The sequence below is a fragment of the Pseudophryne corroboree genome, chromosome 5 (assembly GCF_028390025.1).
Source record: "Pseudophryne corroboree isolate aPseCor3 chromosome 5, aPseCor3.hap2, whole genome shotgun sequence".
NCBI classification, from domain to species: domain Eukaryota; kingdom Metazoa; phylum Chordata; class Amphibia; order Anura; family Myobatrachidae; genus Pseudophryne; species Pseudophryne corroboree.
The window spans coordinates 335,142,609-335,165,671 of record NC_086448.1 but is presented as its reverse complement, the minus strand read 5'-3'; the positions used below and the strand labels follow the sequence as shown (position 1 = coordinate 335,165,671).

At 47.7% G+C, this 23,063-nt stretch overlaps 1 protein-coding gene across 2 annotated transcripts in view; it reads left to right on the top strand.

Annotated features, from left to right (window-relative positions):
* Positions 1-5,069: 5,069 nt before the first annotated feature.
* LOC134927715 (uncharacterized) overlaps positions 5,070-23,063 on the top strand; it is a 28,761-nt gene continuing 10,767 nt past the window's right edge. Inside the window, exons 1-4 of one of the 2 annotated variants that reach the window (XM_063922554.1) lie at positions 5,070-5,237; positions 10,403-10,561; positions 12,178-14,046; positions 14,455-14,577. In XM_063922554.1, coding sequence (XP_063778624.1) covers positions 10,411-10,561; positions 12,178-14,046; positions 14,455-14,577 — 2,143 coding nt within the window. In that variant the 5' untranslated portion in view covers positions 5,070-5,237; positions 10,403-10,410. Of the gene's footprint in view, positions 5,238-9,229; positions 9,318-10,402; positions 10,562-12,177; positions 14,047-14,454; positions 14,578-23,063 lie in introns of those variants that run through there. The other variant, XM_063922555.1, reaches the window with a different exon arrangement.

The window sequence follows — 23,063 nt, the reverse complement described above, 5'->3', positions numbered from 1 at the left end:
TGACACTGCAGTGCCACTCCTAGATGGACCAGGTGTTTGTGTCGGCCACTTGTGTCACTTAGCTTAGTCACACAGCGACCTTGGTGCACCTCTTTTTTTCTTTGCATCATGTGCTGTTTGGGGACTATTTTTTTGAAGTGCCATCCTGCCTGACACTGCAGTGCCACTCCTAGATGAGCCAGGTGTTTGTGTCGGCCACTTGGGTCGCTTAGCTTAGCCATCCAGCGACCTTGGTGCACCTCTTTTTTTCTTTGCATCATGTGCTGTTTGGGGACTATTTTTTTGAAGTGCCATCCTGCCTGACACTGCAGTGCCACTCCTAGATGGGCCAGGTGTTTGTGTCGGCCACTTGTGTCACTTAGCTTAGTCATCCAGCGACCTCGGTGCAAATTTTAGGACTAAAAATAATATTGTGAGGTGTTCAGAATAGACTGAAAATGAGTGGAAATTATGGTTATTGAGGTTAATAATACTATGGGATCAAAATGACCCCCAAATTCTATGATTTAAGCTGTTTTTGAGGGGTTTTTGTAAGAAAAAACACGAATCCAAAACACAACCGAATCCGACAAAAAATTTTCAGGGAGGTTTTGCCAAAACGCGTACGAATCCAAAACACGGCCGCAGAACCGAATCCAAAACCAAAACACAAAACCCGAAAAATGTCCGGTGCACATCACTAGTGATTACCCATTTGAAAAACGTCCAAGTTCAGCTGGTACCCCACACAGCTGCCGAACTCGGGCGTCATAAAATTTTGGAAGATTTTGCATAGTGGTAATAGTGTCCTCAGTGCTGCACTGTCGGCAGTGCAGTGGTGCTAGCAGAGTCCTCAGTGTGGGGTTGCCGGCGGTGTTAGTACTGCTGGGGTGCTGGCAGTGACGGTTGTGTCCTCAGTGCAGAGTTGCTGGTGGTGTCGGTACTGCTAGCTGTGTCGGCAGTGTGGGGGTCCCAGGGGTATTCTTGCTGCATGGGTGCTAAAAGTATCGGCAGTGCTGGCAGTGTCCTCAGTGTGGCGTTGCCGGCGTTGTCCGTATTGTTGGGGTTCTGGCGGCGTCGGCAGTGATGGTAATGTCAGGCCCGGCGCTACTCGCTCAGCGAAGGGATGCAGTGCAGGGAGGCGCTGGGACGGAGAGGCACTCCCCCTGCTCTGCATCCCTTCCCTGCTGCTGCGCCGTCCTGTCCCCCCTGCTGCTGCTGCCAGCTGCTGTGCCTGTCACTGTATGAGGAGGGGGCAGAGCTACACGGGATGGAAGGGGCGGAGCTAAGCGGGACAGAAGGGGACGGAGCTACACGGACCAGGCTGCTGTACAGAGAGAGGGAGAGTAATTACAGTGGCGGCCAGCCAGATTTAGGTAAGTGGTTGGTAAGAGAGAAATGTATGCGTGTGTGTGTGTGTATGGTGGTGATGTGTATGTATGCGTGTGTGAGGTATGTCTGTGTGCGCACGCATTATGGACGCTACCACTGGGGGGGATTACATGTAAGGACGCTACTACTATTGGGGTGGCATTACGTATAACGAAGCTACTACTAGGGGCGGCATTACATGTAAGGACGCTACTACTACTACAGGGGGGCATTACGTATAAGGACGCTATTACTAGGGGGGCATTACATGTAAGGACGCTACTACTACAGGGGGGGCATTATGTATAACGATGCTACTACTGGGGGGGCATTACATGTAAGGACGCTACTACTACAGGGGTGGCATTACATGTAAGGATGCTACTACTACAGAGGGGCATTACGTATAACGACGCTACTACTGGGGGGCATTACATGTAAGGACGCTACTACTACTGGAGGGGCATTACATGTATGGACACTACTACAGTGGGGCATTATGTATAACGACACTACTACTGGGGGGGTCATTACATGTAAGGACGCTACTACTACTGGGGGGTGCATTACGTATAACGACACTACTACTGGGGTGGCATTACAAGTAAGGACGCTACTACTACAGGGGTGGCATTACATGTAAGTACGCTACTACTACTGTGGGGGGCATTACGTATAACGACACTACTACTGGGGGTGCATTACATGTAAGGACACTACTACTACAGGGGTGGCATTACATGTAAGTACACTACTACTACTGGGGGGCATTATGTATAAGGACACTACTACTGAGGGGCATTACGTATAAGGACGCTACTATTACTGGGTGGGCATTACGTATAACGATGCTACTACTACTGGGTGGGCATTACGTATAAGGATGCTACTACTACTGGGGGTGCATTATGTATAAGGACGGTACTACTACAGGGGGCACATTACATATAAGGAAGCTACTACTACTGGGGGGCATTACGTATAAGGACGCTACTATAACTGGGGGGCATTATGTGTAACTGCTACTACTACTGGCGGGGAGGCATTACGTATAAGGACGCTACTACTGGGGGAGCATTACATGTAAGAACGCTACTACTACTGGGGGGCACAACGTATAAGGACGCTACTACTACTGGGGGGGCATTACGTATAAGGACGGTACTATTACTGGGGGCACATTACGTATAAGGAAGCTACTACTACTTGGGGGCATTGCGTATAAGGATGCTACTACTACGGGGGGGTGGGGGCATTACGTATAAGGACTCTACTACTACTACAAGGGGGGCATTACGTATAAGGACGCTTCTACTACTGGGGGTTCACTACGTATAAGGACGCTACTACTACTGGGGGGGCATTACATATAAGGACGCTTCTACACTGGGAATGCACTACGTATAAGAACCAGTGGCGGATCTTGCCACGGTCAAGCAGGACTTTTGCCCGGGGCGCCGCCTTCCGGAGGGCGCCGCACCATGGCAAGATCCTCCACTGTCAGTGTGCGCCCCAGCAGTGTCCCCCCGCTGTGCCCCCCCTCCCGCTGTGAGAAGGGAACCAGACGCTATGCGTCTGGTTTCCCTTCGTGGCGCTGGTCCTCCCCCGCTCTGAAGGGAATCAGACGCTAAACGTCTAGTTTCCCTTCATGGAGAGGACCTTTGGTGTGCGGTGCGCGATGACGTCATCGCGCACCGCACAGCATTGTGGCATAGACGCTAGGGGTCATAATTGACCTCTAGCGCTTATGCTGTGCTATGGGAGAGACGTCATGACTGACGTCTCTCCCATAGATCCGAGGAGAAGAGCGGCGCCGGTCTGCAGGGTCTGGAAACAGGAGCGGGGTACAGTAAGTATACTTTTTTTTTTTTTTCAGCGGCGCTACAAATGGGGGGCGTGACTGACCACGCCCCCATGTTAAGCCACGCCCCTAACTTTTGCCCGGGGCGCCGCAAGGGCAAGAACCGGCCCTGATAAGAACACTACTACTACTGGAGGTGCACTTTATATAAGGATGCTACTACTACTGGGGAAGCATTATGTATAAGGATGCTACTACTACTGGGGGGGCATTATGTATAAGGATGCTACTACTACTGGGGTGCATTACATATAAGGATGCTACTACTACGGGTGGGGCATTACGTATAAGATGAATAAGATTGTGCTACTGTGTGGCGGAATTTTAAATGGGGGTACTATTGTGTGGCCATACCCCTTACTTGTGAGACCACACCCCTTTTCCCAAAGGCGCGTGCTGACCCTTTGTGGACTATGGGAGGGCGCAAATTTATAGTTTGCAGGGGGGCGCCGAACACCCTAGCACCGGCCCTGGGTGGTGTCCTCAGGGTGGGGTGCCAGCAGTGCCCTCGGTGCAGGGTTGGTACTGCTGGCTGTGTTGGAAGTGGGGGGGGGGGGGGGCCAGGGGTGTCCTCATTGCAGGGGTGCCAGCAGTGCTGGCAGTATCCTCAGTGCTGGGTTGCAGGAGGTGTCAGTATTGCTGGGGTGTTGGCGGTGTCGGCAGTGCAGGAGTGTCAGCGTGTCCTTAATGCAGGGGTGTCGACAGTGTTGGCAATGTGGGAGTGCCAGTGGTTTCCTCAGTGCTGGGGTGTGTCATCAGTGTGGGGGTGCTGGCTGAGACAGCAGTGCAGGGGTGCTGGTTGTGTCGACAGTGCAGTAGTGCTGGCAATGTCCTCAGTGCGGGGGTGCCAGCAGTGTTGGCATTCCTGGAGTGTCAGCGATATCCTCAGTGTGGGAGTGTTGGCACCGCGGAAGTACCGGCAGTATCCTCAGTACGGGAATGTCGGCAGTATGGGGGTGTCAACAGTGCGGGTGGCCATCTAGTCCCATTAAAGTCAATGGGGACACACTGATTAGCTGAGAGCCGTGACAGACGGCTCTCTCAGCCAATCAGCGGTCAACAAATTGACTTTTGAAAATTGGCGCCCGAGCCGAAGCCGCAAGATCCGACAGCGGGTTCTTGTGTTTTTTTTAAATCCGACTGTCTCATGTCTACTTGTAAGTGATTGCCCCTTTAAAAAAACGGCAGAGATCGTCCAGCATCCCAATGATCATGGACTCCATTACATACCGCTCCCAGTGTTGATACTACCACTGATAAACAAACCAAAGCTCACACGAGATACTATCAAAACACGATATAAACAACACATATGGGATTCACACAAAAACTTGACAAAGACTACAAAAACAACATTATATAATTGTAAAGTAGATTTACCACTAGGGATTAAAATGTGTAATACCCTGCTATGCAGTATGCAAGGTATTACATCTGACACTGTGTATCATGCTACAGCACATGTGCATGTCATTACAAGGGCTGACCACAATTCCCGGTTGCCTCTGCCAGGGGCATATTAACAGGGGAGGATGCCCGTGTCTAGCCTCCTCCGTCCATACCCCTCCCCTCTAGCAGGCAGCGCAGTATTGTGTAAGCACTAGGGGGCACAGACTCTATTGTGCATGCGCTAAATGCTGTGAAAATGACTGCTGCACCATTGTCCTGGTGATTTGTGGAGAGGCGCTGTCACCAATGGAAGACTCTGGAGAGTTGAGTATTGAAAAAATGGGTGCAGGGAATGTGGTGTGGGCCCCCCTGGACTCAGGGGCCCATGCGCACCCATCATAGCTATGCCACTGCTCAACAGCTCAGGTAGATGTCACATGAGCAGTGTCAGAGGGTATAGTCAGTGACAGTTGGCAGAGAGTGGCAGTTGGTTGGAGAGGATCTGAGGTAAACGAGAGCGCAGATACATTGTGACTAACTCCTCCCAGGACCACGCCAAGGCAAAGAATCAGCTGTCTGGAGCCAGTGAGGAGAGATTGACGCGGTCGAGTCCCCTAGCTGAACCTGACACCCAGAGGTGAGAGATACACAGCCAAGCAAGCCCCTGTCTCTGGACGGAGACATAATCTGATCTGAAAACTAATACCCCTGTTAATTGGTGGTAGTGGCTGACTGGAATGAGAGCACAGAGGTCTGTAATTCCTCATATATATACATCTGCTGCCTTCATCATTAGAGAGGACCTTAATACCCCTTTCACATCGCACAAATAACCCGGTACCGACACGGCATATTGCCGTGTCGAACCGGGTCAGTGTGCGATGTGAAAGCACACTGGGCGATTTAGCGGGTCGCCTGACCCGGTAAATCAACCCGGTAAAAAAGAAGGGTTTTACCCGGGTTGATTACCGGGTCAGGTGCGGTGTGAATGGGAGCCGTGTCGATGCGACACGGTTCCCATTCACAGGATAGGGAGAGGCGGCGCTGGAGATGAGCTCATCTCCCGACGCCGCCTCCACCCCCGCCCCTGCTGCTGCTGCGGCCTCCGTTGTCATGGCAACCGACCCGGTATATTGCCGGGTCGGGAAGCCTGCAACGGAGCGCAAATGCCGGATCCCACCCGGTAAGTACACGTTTGTCTTACCGGGTAGGACCCGGCATTTGCGGTGTGAATGCAGCATTAGTTACAGCAGCAGGAATTCAGTTCACACATCTCTTGTTAATTTCTTTCCTACTATATACGCAGAAAACCCCAGGGACAGATAATTAACAAGATTAATCTCCCTATTACATCCAGCAGCCTTCAGCCTCTGAGATAATGGCCCTCATTCCGAGTTGATCGCTCGCTAGCTACTTTTAGCAGCCGGCATAGTCGCCGCCCACGGGGGAGTGTATTTTCGCTTTGCAAGAGTACGAACGCATGTGCAGCCGAGTGGTACAAAAATATTTTGTGCAAAACAAGACTAGCCCTGTAGTTACTTATTCTGTGTGATGATCGCTGCGATGAAGGTGCCGGAATTGACGTCAGATACCCGCCCTGCAAACGCCTGGACACTCCTGCTTTTTCCCAAACACTCCCAGAAAACAGTCAGTTGACACCCATAAACTCCCACTTCCTGTCAATCTCCTTGCGATCGGCTGTGCGAATGGAATCTTCGCTAGATCCAGTGCACAGCAGCGATGCTCTTTGTGCCCATACGATGCTCATGCGCATTGCGGCACATACGCATGTGCAGTTTTGTCATTTTTTTACCTGATCGCTGCGCTGCAAAAATCGGTAGCGAGCGATCAACTCGGAATGACCCCCAATGCCATTGCTACTCAATTTGTATACAGATATCTCCAGTGCGTATAGTGGGCCTAATTCCATGTTGATCGCAGCAGCAAATTTGTTAGCAGTTGGGAAAAACCAAGGCCCTCATTCCGAGTTGTTCGCTCGCTAGCTGCTTTTAGCAGCATTGCACACGCTAAGCTGCTGCCCTCTGGGAGTGTATCTTAGCTTAGCAGAATTGCGAACGAAAGAGTAGCAGAATTGCTACTAAATATTTTCTTGCAGTTTCTGAGTAGCTCCAGACCTACCCCTAGATTGCGATCAGCTCAGTCCGTTTAGTTCCTGGTTTGACGTCACAAACACGCCCTGCATTCGGCCAGCCACTCCCCTGTTTCTCCAGACACTCCCGCGTTTTTCCCTGACACGCCTGCGTTTTTTAGCACACTCCCGGAAAACACTCAGTTACCACCCAGAAACACCCCTTTCCTGTCAATCATTCACCGATCAGCAAATCTACTAAGTTTTGTGTTAAATTACTTAGCGCATGTGCTCTGCGTACCATGCGCATGCCCAGTTAGCAACAAATCGCGGCAACGAGCGAACAACTCGGAATGACCCCCCATGTGCACTGCAGGAGGGGCAGATATAACATGTGCAGAGAGAGTTAGATTTGGATGGGGTGTATTCAAACTGAAATCTAAATTGCAGTGCAAAAATAAAGCAGCCAGTATTTACCCTGCACAGAAACAATATAACCCAACCAAATCTAACTCTCTCTGCAAATGTTATATCTGCCCCCCCCCCCCTGCAGTGCACATGTTATTGCCCAATTGCTAACAAACTTGATGCTGCGATCAACTCAGAATCACCCCCTGTATTCTCCAACTATACAACTATCTCCCTAAATTGACAAGAAGGCACCATATTATCTTGGATCCCTCTCTGGCCACCTAAACTGTACACACGCACAGCCCAATTGCCACAGATACTCAGTAGGTAAGCCCTGGCAGGCAACTCTTCCCTGTAACAGATTCTTATCGCAGCTGCTGCCCAGGCAAGAGGTTTTTGATAAATTGATGCACAAAAACATTTCTTACTGCTGTGATATGTGCTTGATAAAAAGTTACATTATTTTGGTTAAATACTGTACAAACCATAATGCTAAGAGTATATTTAAAAATCCATTAGGCCCAAGCCTGCAAGTTGGAAGGACCAAAGCAGTTCCGGTGCCTCCAGTTTAAAACAGAAATAGATGCCTGAAGATTTAAAGTGGCAATAATTTAAAAGGTAAAAGCAACCTGGTTTTGCCTTTTAAATTATTGCTGCTTAAAATCATCAGACTATGGGCCTAATTCAGCATTACAACTTTATACTAGCATGCGGGGGGACGCTCAGCACAGGGCAAGCCTGGCCCCTCACACCCCCACCCCACCCACCCCACGCAAACATGCGAATGCTTAGCTCAGCAGCAAAGCGCTCACATGTTAGGGGTAGTCCTCTGGCTGCACAGCCTAGCTGCAAAGGCAGACGGCTACCCGCCATGTTTCAATTTGCAACGGCTGCGTGTGATGTCATGTAGCCACCGCGGGCCACCACGCAAACGGACCAACACACCTGCGTGCATTGTCCAGAAAGCACCTTCCCCACCAACACGCGTTGATGCCCCATCGTAGATGCATTCCATGCTGAATCGGACCCTATATCCTTCTACAATTGCACAGATGCCTGCATCTAGCAGACTATTACATATGGGCCTTAAAATCAATATCAGCAGGGTTTAAGCATTATGTGCAGCAGCAGCAGCAGCGTAAAGCTGACCATATGCTGGGCATACGCTGTGAGATAAAATGGCTGTCAGACTGACAGTCTAACCAGCCACCTGGTTGGATGATTGGACAGATGGGCCACAGTCAGAGGAGGGCGGTGCTGGATCCACTCTTGCATCTGTTGGCATTAGAGCGATACTATGCACATTTTAGATCCAGCCTTACTCTTGTGTACTAGCGTGCACTGAGTGTGCAAGAACTGAGACACCCACCTGAATTCCGGACACGCCACTACAACAGACTTTCACGGACAAGCCCACAACACTACCATAAAACGCACACGAGATTCTTTTTTTTTCTTGTGTTCATTAGGCCACCTCCTAGTCACTGCCCAGGAACGCCCATCACTTTGCTGCTTCATTTCTGATCCCATCTGAGCTATTCATAACATCGCTTTTGTGCGCACACTTAGGGTAACACATGCGCTGTCAGGGTATTCTGAATAGATTGTGCATGCGCACTAGCAAATAATCGCTAAACTATGTGAACATCAGAATTGCGGGCCATTTGCCTGCGCCTCTGATTCAGGCCGATAATCTTAAACTGGGTACACATTACACTATTTGTTGTCAAATCATGGTACCTGCGAGAGCACTCTGCACGACCATGATGTAGTGTGTACACACAATACACTGTTTGATGAATTGTGTATTCACATCTTTCCTTCTGATCTGCACATAAGATGGGATGATGCGACGGAGGATTGCGGTACGGAGTGTGTTTTTCTGTAGGTGTCTGTAATGGTTAATGACCAGAAAATGTACTATAGCAGCTCCCATGCTTGCTAATTAATCCACAAATTACAAGAACTAAGGATAATTTATATCTGTATTTTTTACAAATCATATACTGAAACATATGACACAAAACAAATGAAAATACAAAGAGTATTTTTACATGTCCACCATGAACCCAGATCCAGTATGTAAACATCATACCACTTCTTTCCTCTGACCATCTGTAGACTAATTGGTCTTTAGGAACAGCTAGATAATTTATAAATGTGAAACAGGTGCTTGGTTAGTGGTGGAAAGTTAGTTGTGCTTTTGGATGTGACCAGGTAAGTTGAGGATTGGTTTCCTTAAATAATGGAGTTTTTATTTCCTTGTAGTTTATATAGGGTTAGTGCAGTAGTTTTGTTTTTATGTTATGAGTAGTTTAGTTAATTGCTTGTTTGCTAATGTCTGTGGCAGTTATTGTGCTGGTATATGTAGTTGACTTGACAATGTATAAATGTTTTATGAAAATATATTAAAATTACTATTGCCTATTATGTACGGGTATGGGTTTTTTATTTGATCTATAATGCTTAGGGTTTTTGTGGGGGTAGTGCCACACTGATACTTTGCATACTTGTCTTTCCATCTAAAAAGTGCTAGTGGTTTCCTCCCTCCCTCCCCCCCCATGGCCTGAACCCTATGTATCAACTTTTTGAAGTTTGGAACTTTTTGGTTTTAGAATCATTGGTCTTCAACCTGTGCCCCTCAAGCTGCTGTGGAACTACACATCCCAGCATGCCCTGACTCAGTTTACGCTTGCCTTAATAGCAAAACTGTGGCAAGGCATGCTGGTATGTGTAGTTCCACAGTAGCTGGAGGGGCTGTAGGTTGAAGATCCATGGTTTTTTTTTTAGATCAGCTGGTGTTAACTGCTTTAATACCTATATAGACATATTTGGAGGGTTGAGGTTTTTTTTTTTACCTGCTGCACATACACGCAACAATGAATCTGATTTAATGTGTGCTGACATTTTGTTTTGTCCAATTATAATGCTTTGATGTATTGTGCATACAGTAGTTTCAGAATCTAGTGGTGAGTGCTTTTATAGAAATAATTTGCTAAAACATTTGCTATAGTACTTCTTGAAATCCCTGACTTGTGTAAATTGCCTTCTGAGGAGATGGGTACTCTCACACCAGGAGGGAGTCTGCTACCACCCTGTGAATCTTAAAAAAAATAACTTGGGGGTTGGTAATGTCCCATTTATTTCTTTTGTAACTAGTGGTTTGGGGGGGGGGGGGGGGGGGTCATTTTTTTTTTTTCTTCATGTAAAAGGGTGGGGAGGGGAATCTTTCTCAATATGTAACATGTATTGGTTATTTTATGTAAAACTACTTTTAAAACAAGAAAATATTAATTTGGCAGCAAGAAAAATGAACACTGCAGCGCCTCCTCCAGAAAATGGGCAGTATTCTACGTCTCAGCAGAGACCTTTCTTCTATGCGCAGCCATCAGCACAACTACCTTTCCCAAATCCTTGGTACCTGAGTCAGCTCTACAATCCATATTGTGTCCCTGGACCAGGTAAGTTTGTTGCTGGAAATTGGAACTTCCTAATCCTCATATGAAGGTTACTATCTTTGCATTTTAATAAGATGGCTAAGGGAACCAAGGTTTATTAATGCTCTTTCGGTTTACTCTGTAAATGGGTATATAGTATATACAGTAGAATGGTGTGTCTATTATATGAGACTGTACTTGTAGAGAGAAACATACTCCCGGGAGTTAAAAGGGAGTGGAAGAGTAATTACCTTGAACCATCCCAATACTGTTTTGTAAGTTTCGCCACTCTCTCACAGAGTTTGAAGAAGTGTGTTTGGTTTATTTTTTGGGGATTCCCCCCCCCCCCCCCCCCCCCCCCCCCATATGTGTCCTATAAATACAGTAGAGCAACATGTACAAAACGCCCACTGAACCCTTCTGTTTGCTAACTGAGGCTTATTGGGCAGATTGTATGTCACATGCATCTGTGTTTGGGTGGCAGAAAAAAAATCTAGTGACCGTCGTGATGGAAGGCCTTGCGCATCAAACACAAATCAAAATGTGAATAAAATGAGACTTGTTCAAGCGGACTACTCAGAATTGACTATATAGCAGAAATGGTAAACCTCAACAAAGAAACTGTTAGTAACCGGTAAGTTTTGCATCAAGATCTTAACATGACAAAAGTTTGTGCTAATATGGTTCCAATGCTTCTTACTGCCAATCGGAAAGAAAATTGAAAGCTACTTTTGTACAGACATCCACTGGAAAACACAATCCCAAGAATGAAGAAAGCTCTTCAAAGCCATGTCAATTGTCGTCTTTGCTATCAAGGGTGTTATTTTGGAGGACTGGGTACCAGAAAGGGCAACAATGTATCAACATATCTGCAAAAATGCTCTAGAAACTTTGTGGGGGGGAAAGAGGACAGAGTTGTCCAAAAAAAAAAAAAGCTTCATCCTTAATCGCCATACAGATCTCGGCCAAACACTTTTTCATAGAGAGAAACAAATTGCAGTGCTAGAACACCCTCCATGTTCGCTGGACATAGCACTGTGATTTCTTTATTTTCCCTAAAGTCCAATCTGTACTCAAGTGAACCCATATTTTATCAGTTACTGAGATAAAGAAGAAAATGATGGCGCTGTTAAGACAGATAACCGATAATGAGCTATAGCACAGCTTTGAAAACTAGAATGCAGGAGTGAAGTATGTAGAAGGGAGTTAAAATGTACTAGCTATAATTAAATACAAATGATTAGCATCAGTCTTGTTTTTAATAGCCATACCATGTATGTATATGTGTGTATATATATGTATATGTATATATACACACACACTTATTTATGGGTGCGACTGGTTTGCTGCAGTTACCATGACCACGTATGGGCATGTGCATATGGTTGTACCTGTGATGCACAGGAAATGTGCGATCTGGGCGCATGTAGTTGCTGCATCAAAGACAAACATGGGCACACGTGTGTGTGTATATATTAAAGTATGTATATAGTGTTAACAAATACATTACATTTAATTTATACAAACACTACATATATTAGTGTTTGTATAAACTGAATGTAATAGATTTGTTAACACTCATTAGTGTTTTTTTTTTTTTTTTTTTAATTAACCTTTCTTGTTTTCCCTTCTACTCCCAGGCTTCAGAGGAGGAAATCCTTACTACCCATACTACTCTGTTGCACTCCATGAGTACCCTGGATTTTATGTCCCCCAGCATCAAATGAACATGAGAATGAACAGAAGACCTAATTTTAATCCCAATCCGCCTTCTCCTATGTTTTACCATGCCACGCGGTTTAGGCATTACAGCAGCCCTGGGCGAAGAACAGAAACCAAAGAAACGCAGACAGACCCCAGGCAGCAAGAATATGTAGCCAAAAAGCAACTGGTTACAGAAAGTAAAGGATGTGATGCAGGAAACCTGGTATCCAATTCTTCTGGCATTAGCACAGAGAATGAAAATAACTCTGAGAATGTTGAGGTGACCGTGTCACCGGTGACTGCACTGCCAGAAAGAGACTTTCACCAAAATGCTTGCAATTCATCACAATATCGAAACATGCCTCCAGGAAGCTATGCATATGAGAAAGAGGAGGTAAGAATAGAGTATGGAAGTGGTTCCCCTGCTGCTATACAGATGTGGAAATCTTATAAAGAAACAATACCAATATACGATGTGGCAGTTGGTAAAGAGATACCAGACAATGTAGTGCAGCGTGACCTGTATTGTGAGGGGGTATTGTATGGCCCTCGTCCTGAAGGAGAAGAGATTACAGTGCAGAGTGTCTCTTTCTCTAACAAAGATGAGTGTAAACAGTCTCCTCCTATACTCTGCCTTGATACTGTACAAGAAACAGAAACTCTGACTTCGCTTGTGCAAAGCAGAGAGCAGAGCCTTGAAACTAGTAAGCCAGCTAAGCAGAGTCTGATATTAAAGACCTCTGTGGAGGGTGAATCTCAGTCTGTGATGGTGGAACATGTTGACATTGTTCACCCTGGTTTCAATGCCAAACAAGCTGATGCCAATGAAAATTCAGAGGGAAATTACACATCTGAAGAAGAGGCCAGTGGCGAACTGTTATTTGGACCTAATTTATGTCCAGAAAATGTAATTCAGAGTCAGTCTGTATGTAATGGAGAGATAAAGGTAGCAAATACTAGTGTGTGGGCAGATGACTCTGTGCAGAAGGTCCTCCCTTCTCCAACTTGGCTGGCTTGCTTTGATAATGTAGAAAATAACTATGATTATGACTTGTATATGTCTCAGAGGAAGCAAAAGCGACCAAGCGTATTGAGTATAACCTCCGAGGAGCTTTCTTCCAGGGACGAAGGGTCATCCATTGATAATGCCTCAGTTTCTTATTTTGTCCCAGATTATATGCTTAGGAAAGGTTTGTATGCTTTCCGAAAAAACGTGGAGAGCTCGGAGAGGGAGAGAATTCAAAGCAGTGGCTCTCTGAAAGAAGATGAAATACCCATGAAGCATGCCAGTAGCCAATACAGTTCTTCAAAACTAAAGGTTAGAGAGGCTTCAAGCAGAAGTCGGCCAATTAGTGTGCCTGTAAGAGGTTTAAGCAAGAAGAAACTCTTTTCTGTTAAGAAGAAACCAAGAAAAAGCCAATCTTTGTCTGAGCCAGAAGATTCAGAGGAATATTGGGTATTGGAGGAGGAAAACTTGCACGGTTTTGATTTAGACGACCAGAGTGAAGATGAATATTACTTTGAGGAAAACGTACCAACTCAGCAGCTGGACCTTGGTAAAGGTAACTTCTTTAAGCAGATTGCTCAGAAAAGGATCTTGTGGAAACCTCCAAAAGGGGCATTTCCAGCCCAGCTTATTGGGTGGCCAGTCAAAGAAAAATTAAAAGTGAAGAAAAAGGATGCATGTGAAGCCTTGGGGCAGGTGCATCGACTAAAGCAGTATGATTATGGCAACTATGAGAAGCCCGACCGAGGATACAAAGAGGTGACTGAACAGAGGAAATCCCAGGCGAAACCAGTGGGTGGTAAGTTGATTAGTGAAGAGTCTTCTGCATATGGTCTTCCTTCATGTACACGGTTAACTTTTGCAAAATCTGCGGATTGGAAAAAAAGAATCTACATCAGATTTTAGGAATTTGTACATTTTTATTAATTACAGACTACAGACATCTTTGGCATGCTGTCCAAGAAACCTAAGTATTTGTTCCTCGTGAGCAACTGAAATTTGTATGAATCCAGTGCAAATACGCAGTGTGGAGTGACCTTATCCTGTTTCTGAAATGGAAGATGTGTTTCTTTGATAACTCCATATCCTTGGGTGTACTGACTTGACTTGTATAGTGGTATTGTCATATACTGTAGATGAGCTTTGTTTGCTGATTTAGTTAAGTCTTGTCACTTGTATGTCTCAGTATTTTATTTGCTTCAATTAGGAAAACCTCAAAAGAAAACCTCTGGGGCAACTGTTGAGGAGTACTGGGTTGGAAGAGGTGCTAAGCCCAAATTCTGCGAACCTACATATTATCTGCAAGATCCACCCAAAATCAAAGAGCAAGGTATTTAATGTCTACACTTGGATATTAAGGTTGTAGAATAGACTTGCATCAGTATATGTAAGATGGTTACTTTATAGTTTTTGTCATATAATTTGGTACCCCAAATTCCTGAGGATAATGCATTTTTATACATTATTTTAGGTGGGTTATTCAGAGTTGTAAGCAATTGGGAAAAACCATGTTGCACTGTAGGTGGGTCAGATGTAACGTGCAGAGACTTAGATTTGGGTGGGCTGTGTTCAAACTGCAGTGTAGAATTATTCAGCCAGTATTTATTTCTCTGACGTCCTAAGTGGATGCTTGGGACTCAGTTGGACCATGGGGAATAGCAGCTCCCAGGAGACGGGGCACAAAAGTAAAAGCTTTAGGATCAGGTGGTGTGCACTGGCTCCTCCCCCCATGACCCTCCTCCAAGCCTCAGTTAGGTTTTTGTGCCCGGCCGAGAAGGGTGCAATCTAGGTGGCTCTCCTAAAGAGCTGCTTAGAGTAAAAGTTTTTTTAGGTTTTTTATTTTCAGTGAGTCCTGCTGGCAACAGGCTCACTGCAACGAGGGACTTGGGGGAGAAGAAGTGAACTCACCTGTGTGCAGGATGGATTGGCTTCTTAGGCTACTGGACCCTAGCTCCAGAGGGACGATCACAGGTACAGCCTGGATGGGTCACCGGAGCCGCGCCGCCGACCCCCTTGCAGATGCTGAAGAGAGAAGAGGTCCAGAAATCGGCGGCTGAAGACTTCCCAGTCTTCTTAAGGTAGCGCACAGCACGGCAGCTGTGCGCCATTGCTCTCAGCACACTTCACACCAACGGTCACTGAGGGTGCAGGGCGCTGGGGGGGGCGCCCTGGGCAGCAATGAAAGTACCTATGCTGGCTAAAAATACATCACATATAGCCTCTGGGGCTATATGGATGTATTTAACCCCTGCCAGGTTGTCAGAAAAACGGGAGAAGAAGCCCGCCGAAAAGGGGGCGGGGCCTATTCTCCTCAGCACACAGCGCCATTTTCCTACACAGCTCCGCTGCTAGGAAGGCTCCCAGGCTCTCCCCTGCACTGCACTACAGAAACAGGGTTAAAACAGAGAGGGGGGGCATTTTGTGTGGCGATATTATAATATATTAAGATGCTATAAGGGAAAACACTTATATAAGGTTGTCCCTGTATAATTATAGCGTTTTGGTGTGTGCTGGCAAACTCTCCCTCTGTCTCCCCAAAGGGCTAGTGGGGTCCTGTCCTCTATCAGAGCATTCCCTGTGTGTGTGCTGTGTGTCGGTACGTGTGTCGACATGTATGAGGACGATGTTGGTGAGGAGGCGGAGCAATTGCCTGTAATGGTGATGTCACTCTCTAGGGAGTCGACACCGGAATGGATGGCTTATTTAGGGAATTACGTGATAATGTCAACACGCTGCAAGGTCGGTTGACGACATGAGACGGCCGGCAAACCAATTAGTACCTGTCCAGGCGTCTCAAACACCGTCAGGGGCTTTAAAACGCCCATTACCTCAGTCGGTCGACACAGACACAGACACGGACACTGACTCTAGTGTCGACGGTGAAGAAACAAACGTATTTTCCATTAGGGCCACACGTTACATGTTAAGGGCAATGAAGGAGGTGTTACATATTTCTGATACTACAAGTACCACAAAAAAGGGTATTATGTGGGGTGTGAAAAAACTACCTGTAGTTTTTCCTGAATCGGATAAATTAAATGAAGTGTGTGATGATGCGTGGGTTTCCCCCGATAGAAAATTATTGGCGTTATACCCTTTCCCGCCAGAAGTTAGGGCGCGTTGGGAAACACCGCCTAGGGTGGATAAGGCGCTCACACGCTTATCAAAACAAGTGGCGTTACCGTCTCCAGATACGGCCGCCCTCAAGGAGCCAGCTGATAGGAGGCTGGAAAATATCCTAAAAAGTATATACACACATACTGGTGTTATACTGCGACCAGCGATCGCCTCAGCCTGGATGTGCAGCGCTGGGGTGGCTTGGTCGGATTCCCTGACTGAAAATATTGATACCTGTGACAGGGACAGTATTTTATTGACTATAGAGCATTTAAAGGATGCATTTCTATATATGCGAGATGCACAGAGGGATATTTGCACTCTGGCATCAAGAGTAAGTGCGATGTCCATGTCTGCCAGAAGAGGTTTATGGACACGACAGTGGTCAGGTGATGCAGATTCCAAACGGCACATGGAAGTATTGCCGTATAAAGGGGAGGAGTTATTTGGGGTCGGTCCATCGGACCTGGTGGCCACGGCAACAGCTGGAAAATCCACCTTTTTTTACCCCAAGTCACATCTCAGCAGAAAAAGACACCGTCTTTTCAGCCTCAGTCCTTTCGTCCCCATAAGGGTAAGCGGGCAAAAGGCCAGTCATATCTGCCCAGGGGTAGAGGAAAGGGAAGAAGACTGCAGCAGGCAGCCCCTTCCCAGGAACAGAAGCCCTCCACCGCTTCTGCCAAGTCCTCAGCATGACGCTGGGGCCGTACAAGCGGACTCGGGTGTGGTGGGGGGTCGTCTCAAGAGTTTCAGCGCGCAGTGGGCTCACTCGCAAGTGGACCCCTGGATCCTACAAGTAGTATCCCAGGGGTACAGTTTGGAAATTCGAGACGTCTCCCCCTCGCAGGTTCCTGAAGTCTGCTTTACCAACGTCTCCCTCCGACAGGGAGGCAGTATTGGAAACAATTCACAAGCTGTATTCCCAGCAGGTGATAATCAAAGTACCCCTCCTACAACAAGGAAAGGGGTATTATTCCACACTATTTGTGGTACTGAAGCCAGACGGCTCGGTGAGACCTATTCTAAATCTGAAATTTTTGAACACTTACATACAAAGGTTCAAATCAAGATGGAGTCACTCAGAGCAGTGATAGCGAACCAGGAAGAAGGGGACTATATGGTGTCCCTGGACATCAAGGATGCTTACCTCCATGTCCCAATTTGCCCTTCTCACCAAGGGTACCTCAGGTTCGTGGTACAGAACTGTCACTATCAGTTTCAGACGCTGCCGTTTGGATTGTCCACGGCACCCCGGGTCTTTACCAAGGTAATGGCCGAAATGATTCTTCTTCAAAGAAAAGGCGTCTTAATTATCCCTTACTTGGACGATCTCCTGATAAGGGCAAGGTCCAGAGAACAGTTGGACGTCGGAGTAGCACTTTCTCAAGTAGTTCTACGACAGCACGGGTGGATTCTAAATATTCCAAAATCGCAGCTGATTCCGACGACACGTCTGCTGTTCCTAGGGATGATTCTGGACACAGTCCAGAAAAAGGTGTTTCTCCCGGAGGAGAAAGCCAGGGAGTTATCCGAGCTAGTCAGAAACCTCCTAAAACCAGGCCAAGTGTCAGTGCATCAATGCACAAGAGTCTTGGGAAAAATGGTGGCTTCTTACGAAGCGATTCCATTCGGCAGATTTCACGCAAGAATTTTTCAGTGGGATCTGCTGGACGAATGGTCCGGATCGCATCTTCAGATGCATCAGCGGATAATCCTGTCTCTAAGGACAAGGGTGTCTCTTCTGTGGTGGTTACAGAGTGCTCATCTACTAGAGGGCAGCAGATTCGGCATTCAGGACTGGGTCCTGGTGACCACGGATGCCAGCCTGAGAGGCTGGGGAGCAGTCACACAGGGAAGAAATTTCCAAGGAGTGTGGTCAAGTCTGGAGACTTCTCTCCACATAAATATACTGGAGCTAAGGGCAATTTACAATGCTCTGAGCCTAGGAAGACCTCTGCTTCAAAGTCAACCGGTGCTGATCCAGTCGGACAACATCACGGCAGTCGCCCACGTAAACAGACAGGGCTGCACAAGAAGCAGGAGGGCAATGGCAGCAAGGATTCTTCGCTGGGCGAAAAAGTGCTTTCAATTAGAGCCACTACTTAAGATCTCTCCTGCCAAGAGGCCCCCAGGAGACCAACCACTGTCCCACAGGATTCGGTATGATTTATTAGCGGGCAGGGAGCTGGCTGTCAATATCCCGACATTTGCATCCTGCCAGCCAGAATGCAGGCAGCGGGTGAAGCACAAAGAATCCCCTTGCTGGCTCGCTGCATTTGCCACATGACTTATTACTCACAAGTTCTCTGGGATTCTGACTGGTGGCATTGTCGGCTGGTGGGATTCCGGTGTCTGTATCCTGACTGCCAGAATCCAGACAGCCGGCAAATTAAACTCCTCCTGTCCTACAATATGTGGGCTCTGTTAAATGTAAAGATGTTTGAAGATCCGAGCTTGTAGGTAAAGGTACATACTGTATACAACAGTGCTCTGTATATGTTCCATTAAGTTGAGATGCATCCAGGCACATAGCAACAAAGCTGCAGTGCACCTCAACACAAGGAAACCTGTTCACTAAAGTATGAATCTCTGTTCATGCACTGGAGTCTTCATGTGACTCTTGAAAGAAGGGAAGTGCATGTGTTCAAGCTTCAGCCTTCTCATAAGGCTCTCTAAAATGTGCTTGCCAGTACACATGTGGTTTGTGTTCTTATTGAAGTGTCTATTAACCATGTTTCTCTGACGTCCTAAGTGGATGCTGGGACTCCGTAAGGACCATGGGGAATAGCGGCTCCGCAGGAGACTGGGCACAACTAAAGAAAGCTCTAGGACTACCTGGTGTGCACTGGCTCCTCCGCCTATGACCCTCCTCCAGACCTCAGTTAGAATCTTGTGCCTGGCTGAGCTGGATGCACACTAGGGGCTCTCCTGAGCTCCTAGAAAAGAAAGTATATTTTAGGTTTTTTATTTTCAGTGAGATCTGCTGGCAACAGACTCACTGCTACGAGGGACTAAGGGGAGAAGAAGCGAACCTACCTGATTGGAGCTAGTTTGGGCTTCTTAGGCTACTGGACACCATTAGCTCCAGAGGGATCGAACACAGGACCCGACCTCGATCGTTCGGTCCCGGAGCCGCGCCGCCGTCCCCCTTACAGAGCCAGAAGCATGAAGATGGTCCTGAAAATCGGCGGCAGAAGACTTCGGTCTTCAACAAGGTAGCGCACAGCACTGCAGCTGTGCGCCATTACTCCTCATGCACATCTCACACTCCGGTCACTGATGGGTGCTGGGGGGGGGGGGGGGGCCCTGAGCAGCAATATTAACACCTTGGCTGGCAAATTAATCACTATATAGTCCTAGAGGCTATATATGTGAAAAATACCCCTGCCAGAGATCCATAAAGCGGGAGAAAGTCTGCCGAAAAAGGGGCGGGGCTATCTCCCTCAGCACACTGGCGCCATTTTCTCTTCACAGTGCAGCTGGAAGACAGCTCCCCAGGCTCTCCCCTGTAGTTTTCAGGCTCAAAGGGTTAAAAAGAGGGGGGGGCACTAAATTTAGGCGCAAAATTGTGTATTATAGCAGCTATAAGGGAAAAATCACTGTAGGAAGTGTGAATCCCTGTATTATATAGCGCTTTGGTGTGTGCTGGCATACTCTCTCTGTCTCCCCAAAGGACTTTGTGGGGTCCTGTCCTCAGTCAGAGCATTCCCTGTGTGTGCGGTGTATCGGTACGGCTGTTTCGACATGTTTGAGGAAGGTTACGTGGAAGGCGGAGCAGATGCCGATAAATGTGATGTCGCCCCCTGTGGGGCCGACACCAGAGTGGATGGATAGGTGGAAGGTATTAACCGACAGTGTCAACTCCTTACATAAAAGGCTGGATGACGTAACAGCTGTGGGACAGCCGGCTTCTCAGCCCGCGCCTGCCCAGGCATCTCAAAGGCCATCAGGGGCTCAAAAAACGCCCGCTACCTCAGATGGCAGACACAGATGTCGACACGGAGTCTGACTCCAGTGTCGACGAGGTTGAGACATATACACAATCCACTAGGAACATCCGTTGCATGAGCTCGGCAATGAAAAATGTATTACACATTTCTGACATTAACCCGAGTACCACAAAACAGGGGTTTTATGTTTGGGGAGAAAAAGCAACCAGTGTTTTGTTCCCCCATCAGATGAGTGAATGAAGTGTGTGAAGAGGCGTGGGTTCCCCCGATAAGAAACTGGTAATTTCTAAAAGTTACTGATGGCGTACCCTTTCCCGCCAGAGGATAGGTCACGTTGGGAGATATCCCCTAGGGTGGATAAGGCGCTCACACGTTTGTCAAAAAAGGTGGCACTGCCGTCTTAGGATACGGCCACTTTGAAGGAGCCTGCTGATAAAAAAACAGGAAGCTATCCTGAAGTCTGTATATACACACTCGGGTACTATACTGAGACCTGCAATTGCCTCAGCATGGATCGTGCTGCTGCAGCGGGGTCTGTTACCCTGTCAGGACAGGGATACTATTTGGCTAACCATAGAGCATATTAAAGACGTAGTCTTATATATGAGGGATGCACAGAGGGATATTTGCCGGCTGGCATCCAGAATTAATGCAATGTCCATTCTGCCAGGAGGGTATTAGGGACCCGGCAGTGGACAGGTGATGCTGACTTTAAAAGGCACATCAGCCTTATAAGGATGATGAATTGTTGGGGATGGTCTCTGGGACCTCGTATCCACAGCAACAGCTGGGAAGAAAAATTTTTTACCTCGGGTTTCCTCACAGACTAAGAAAGCACTGTATTATCAGGTACAGCCATTTCGGCTTCAGAAAAGCAAGCGGGTCAAAGGCGCTTCCTTTCTGCACAGAGTCAAGGGAAGAGGGAAAAAAGCTGCACCAGACAGCCAGTTCCCAGGATCAAAAATCTTCCCCCGCTTCCTCTGAGTCCGCTGCATGACGCTGGGGCTCCACAGGTGGAGCCAGGTGCGGTGGGGGCGCGTTTCAGGAACTTCAGCGACCAGTGGGCTCGCTCACAGGTGGATCCCTGGGTTCTGCAAGTAGTATCACAGGGATACAAGCTGGAGTTCGAGGCGACTCCCCCTTGCCGTTACCTCAAATCAGCCTTGCCTGCTGCCCTCGGAGAAAGGGGAGGTAGTACTGGCGGCAATTCACAAGCTGTACTTCCAGCTGGGGATAATCAAGGTACCCCTCCTTCAACAAGGCCGGGGTTACTATTCCACAATGTTTGTGGTACCGAAACCAGTCGGTTCGGTGAGACCCATTCTAAAATTGAAATCCTTAAACACTTATATACGAAGGTTCAAGTTCAAAATGGAATCGCTCAGGGCGGTTATTGCAAGCCTGGAAGAAGGGGATTACATGGTATCACTGGACATCAAGGATGCTTACCTGCATGTCCCCATTTACCCTCCTCACCAGGAGTACCTCAGGATTGTGGTACAGGACTGTCATTACCAATTCCAGACGTTACCGTTCAAGGGCGGATCCAGAATAAAATGACAGGGGGGGCACCACAATAGGGGAAGGTGCATGGGGGGTCTTTGGCGCAAGTTTCTGATGAAATGAGCTCATAACAAAGAGCACGGCCCTCACAGAAAATTCCATACCCACGAGCCATGACCATGGTTTTAATCACACTGGGGTCACTGGCAGGAAAAATACCCAAACACATTGGTGACCACGGAAAAAATAAAAACGCACACACTGGCCTACAAGAAAAAAAAAACACCACACATTGTCCCCCCGCAGTTAAACCCCCCCCCCCCCAAACACATTGTACCCCACAGGAAAAAATAAAACATTAATTGGGTGAGAGAACCTGCTGGGGGCTGATAGGATGGGTAACAGGATGATAGAGTCTGCAGGGACAGATGTGGTGGGTAACAGGATGAGTCTACAGGGCCAGGTGTACTGGGTGGCAGGGCAAACGTCTGTGCGGCAGATGTGTTGAGTGACAGGGTGAGCGTACATGGGGTACATGTGGTGGGGCACAGGGTGAGCTTATACGGGACAAGTGCGGTGGGTGACAGGGTGAGTGTATGTGGGGCAGATGTGTTGAGTGACAGGGTGAGCGTACATGGGGTACATGTGGTGGGGCACAGGGTGAGCTTATACGGGACAAGTGCGGTGGGTGACAGGGTGAGTGTATGTGGGGCAGATGTGGTGGGTGACAGGGTGAGCGTATGTGGGGCACAGGGTGAGCTTATACGGGACAAGTGCGGTGGGTGAGAGAGTCTGCAGGGACAGGTGCAGTGATTGACAGGATGAGAGTCTACAGGGCAAGGTCCAGTGGGTGTTTGGGTGAGAGAGTCTGCAGAGACAGATGTGGTGGGGGACAGGGTGTGCATCTGTGGGACAGATGTGGTGGGTGACGGCCGGGGCGTGCGTCTGTGGGGCAGATGTGGTGGGTGACAGGGCGAGCAGCTCTGGGACATATGCGGTGGGTGACAGGGCGAGCGGCTGTGAGGCAGATGTGGTGGGTGACAGGGTTAGTGTATGTGGGGAAGATGTGGACGGTGACATGGTTAGAGTATACGGGGGAGATGTGGTGTGTAACAGTGGCTACAGCAATAACCCTCCCTTTTCCATACTCACCTGACAGCGCACACACACACACACACACACACACACACACACACACACACACACACACACACACACACACACACACACACACACCATTTCATTA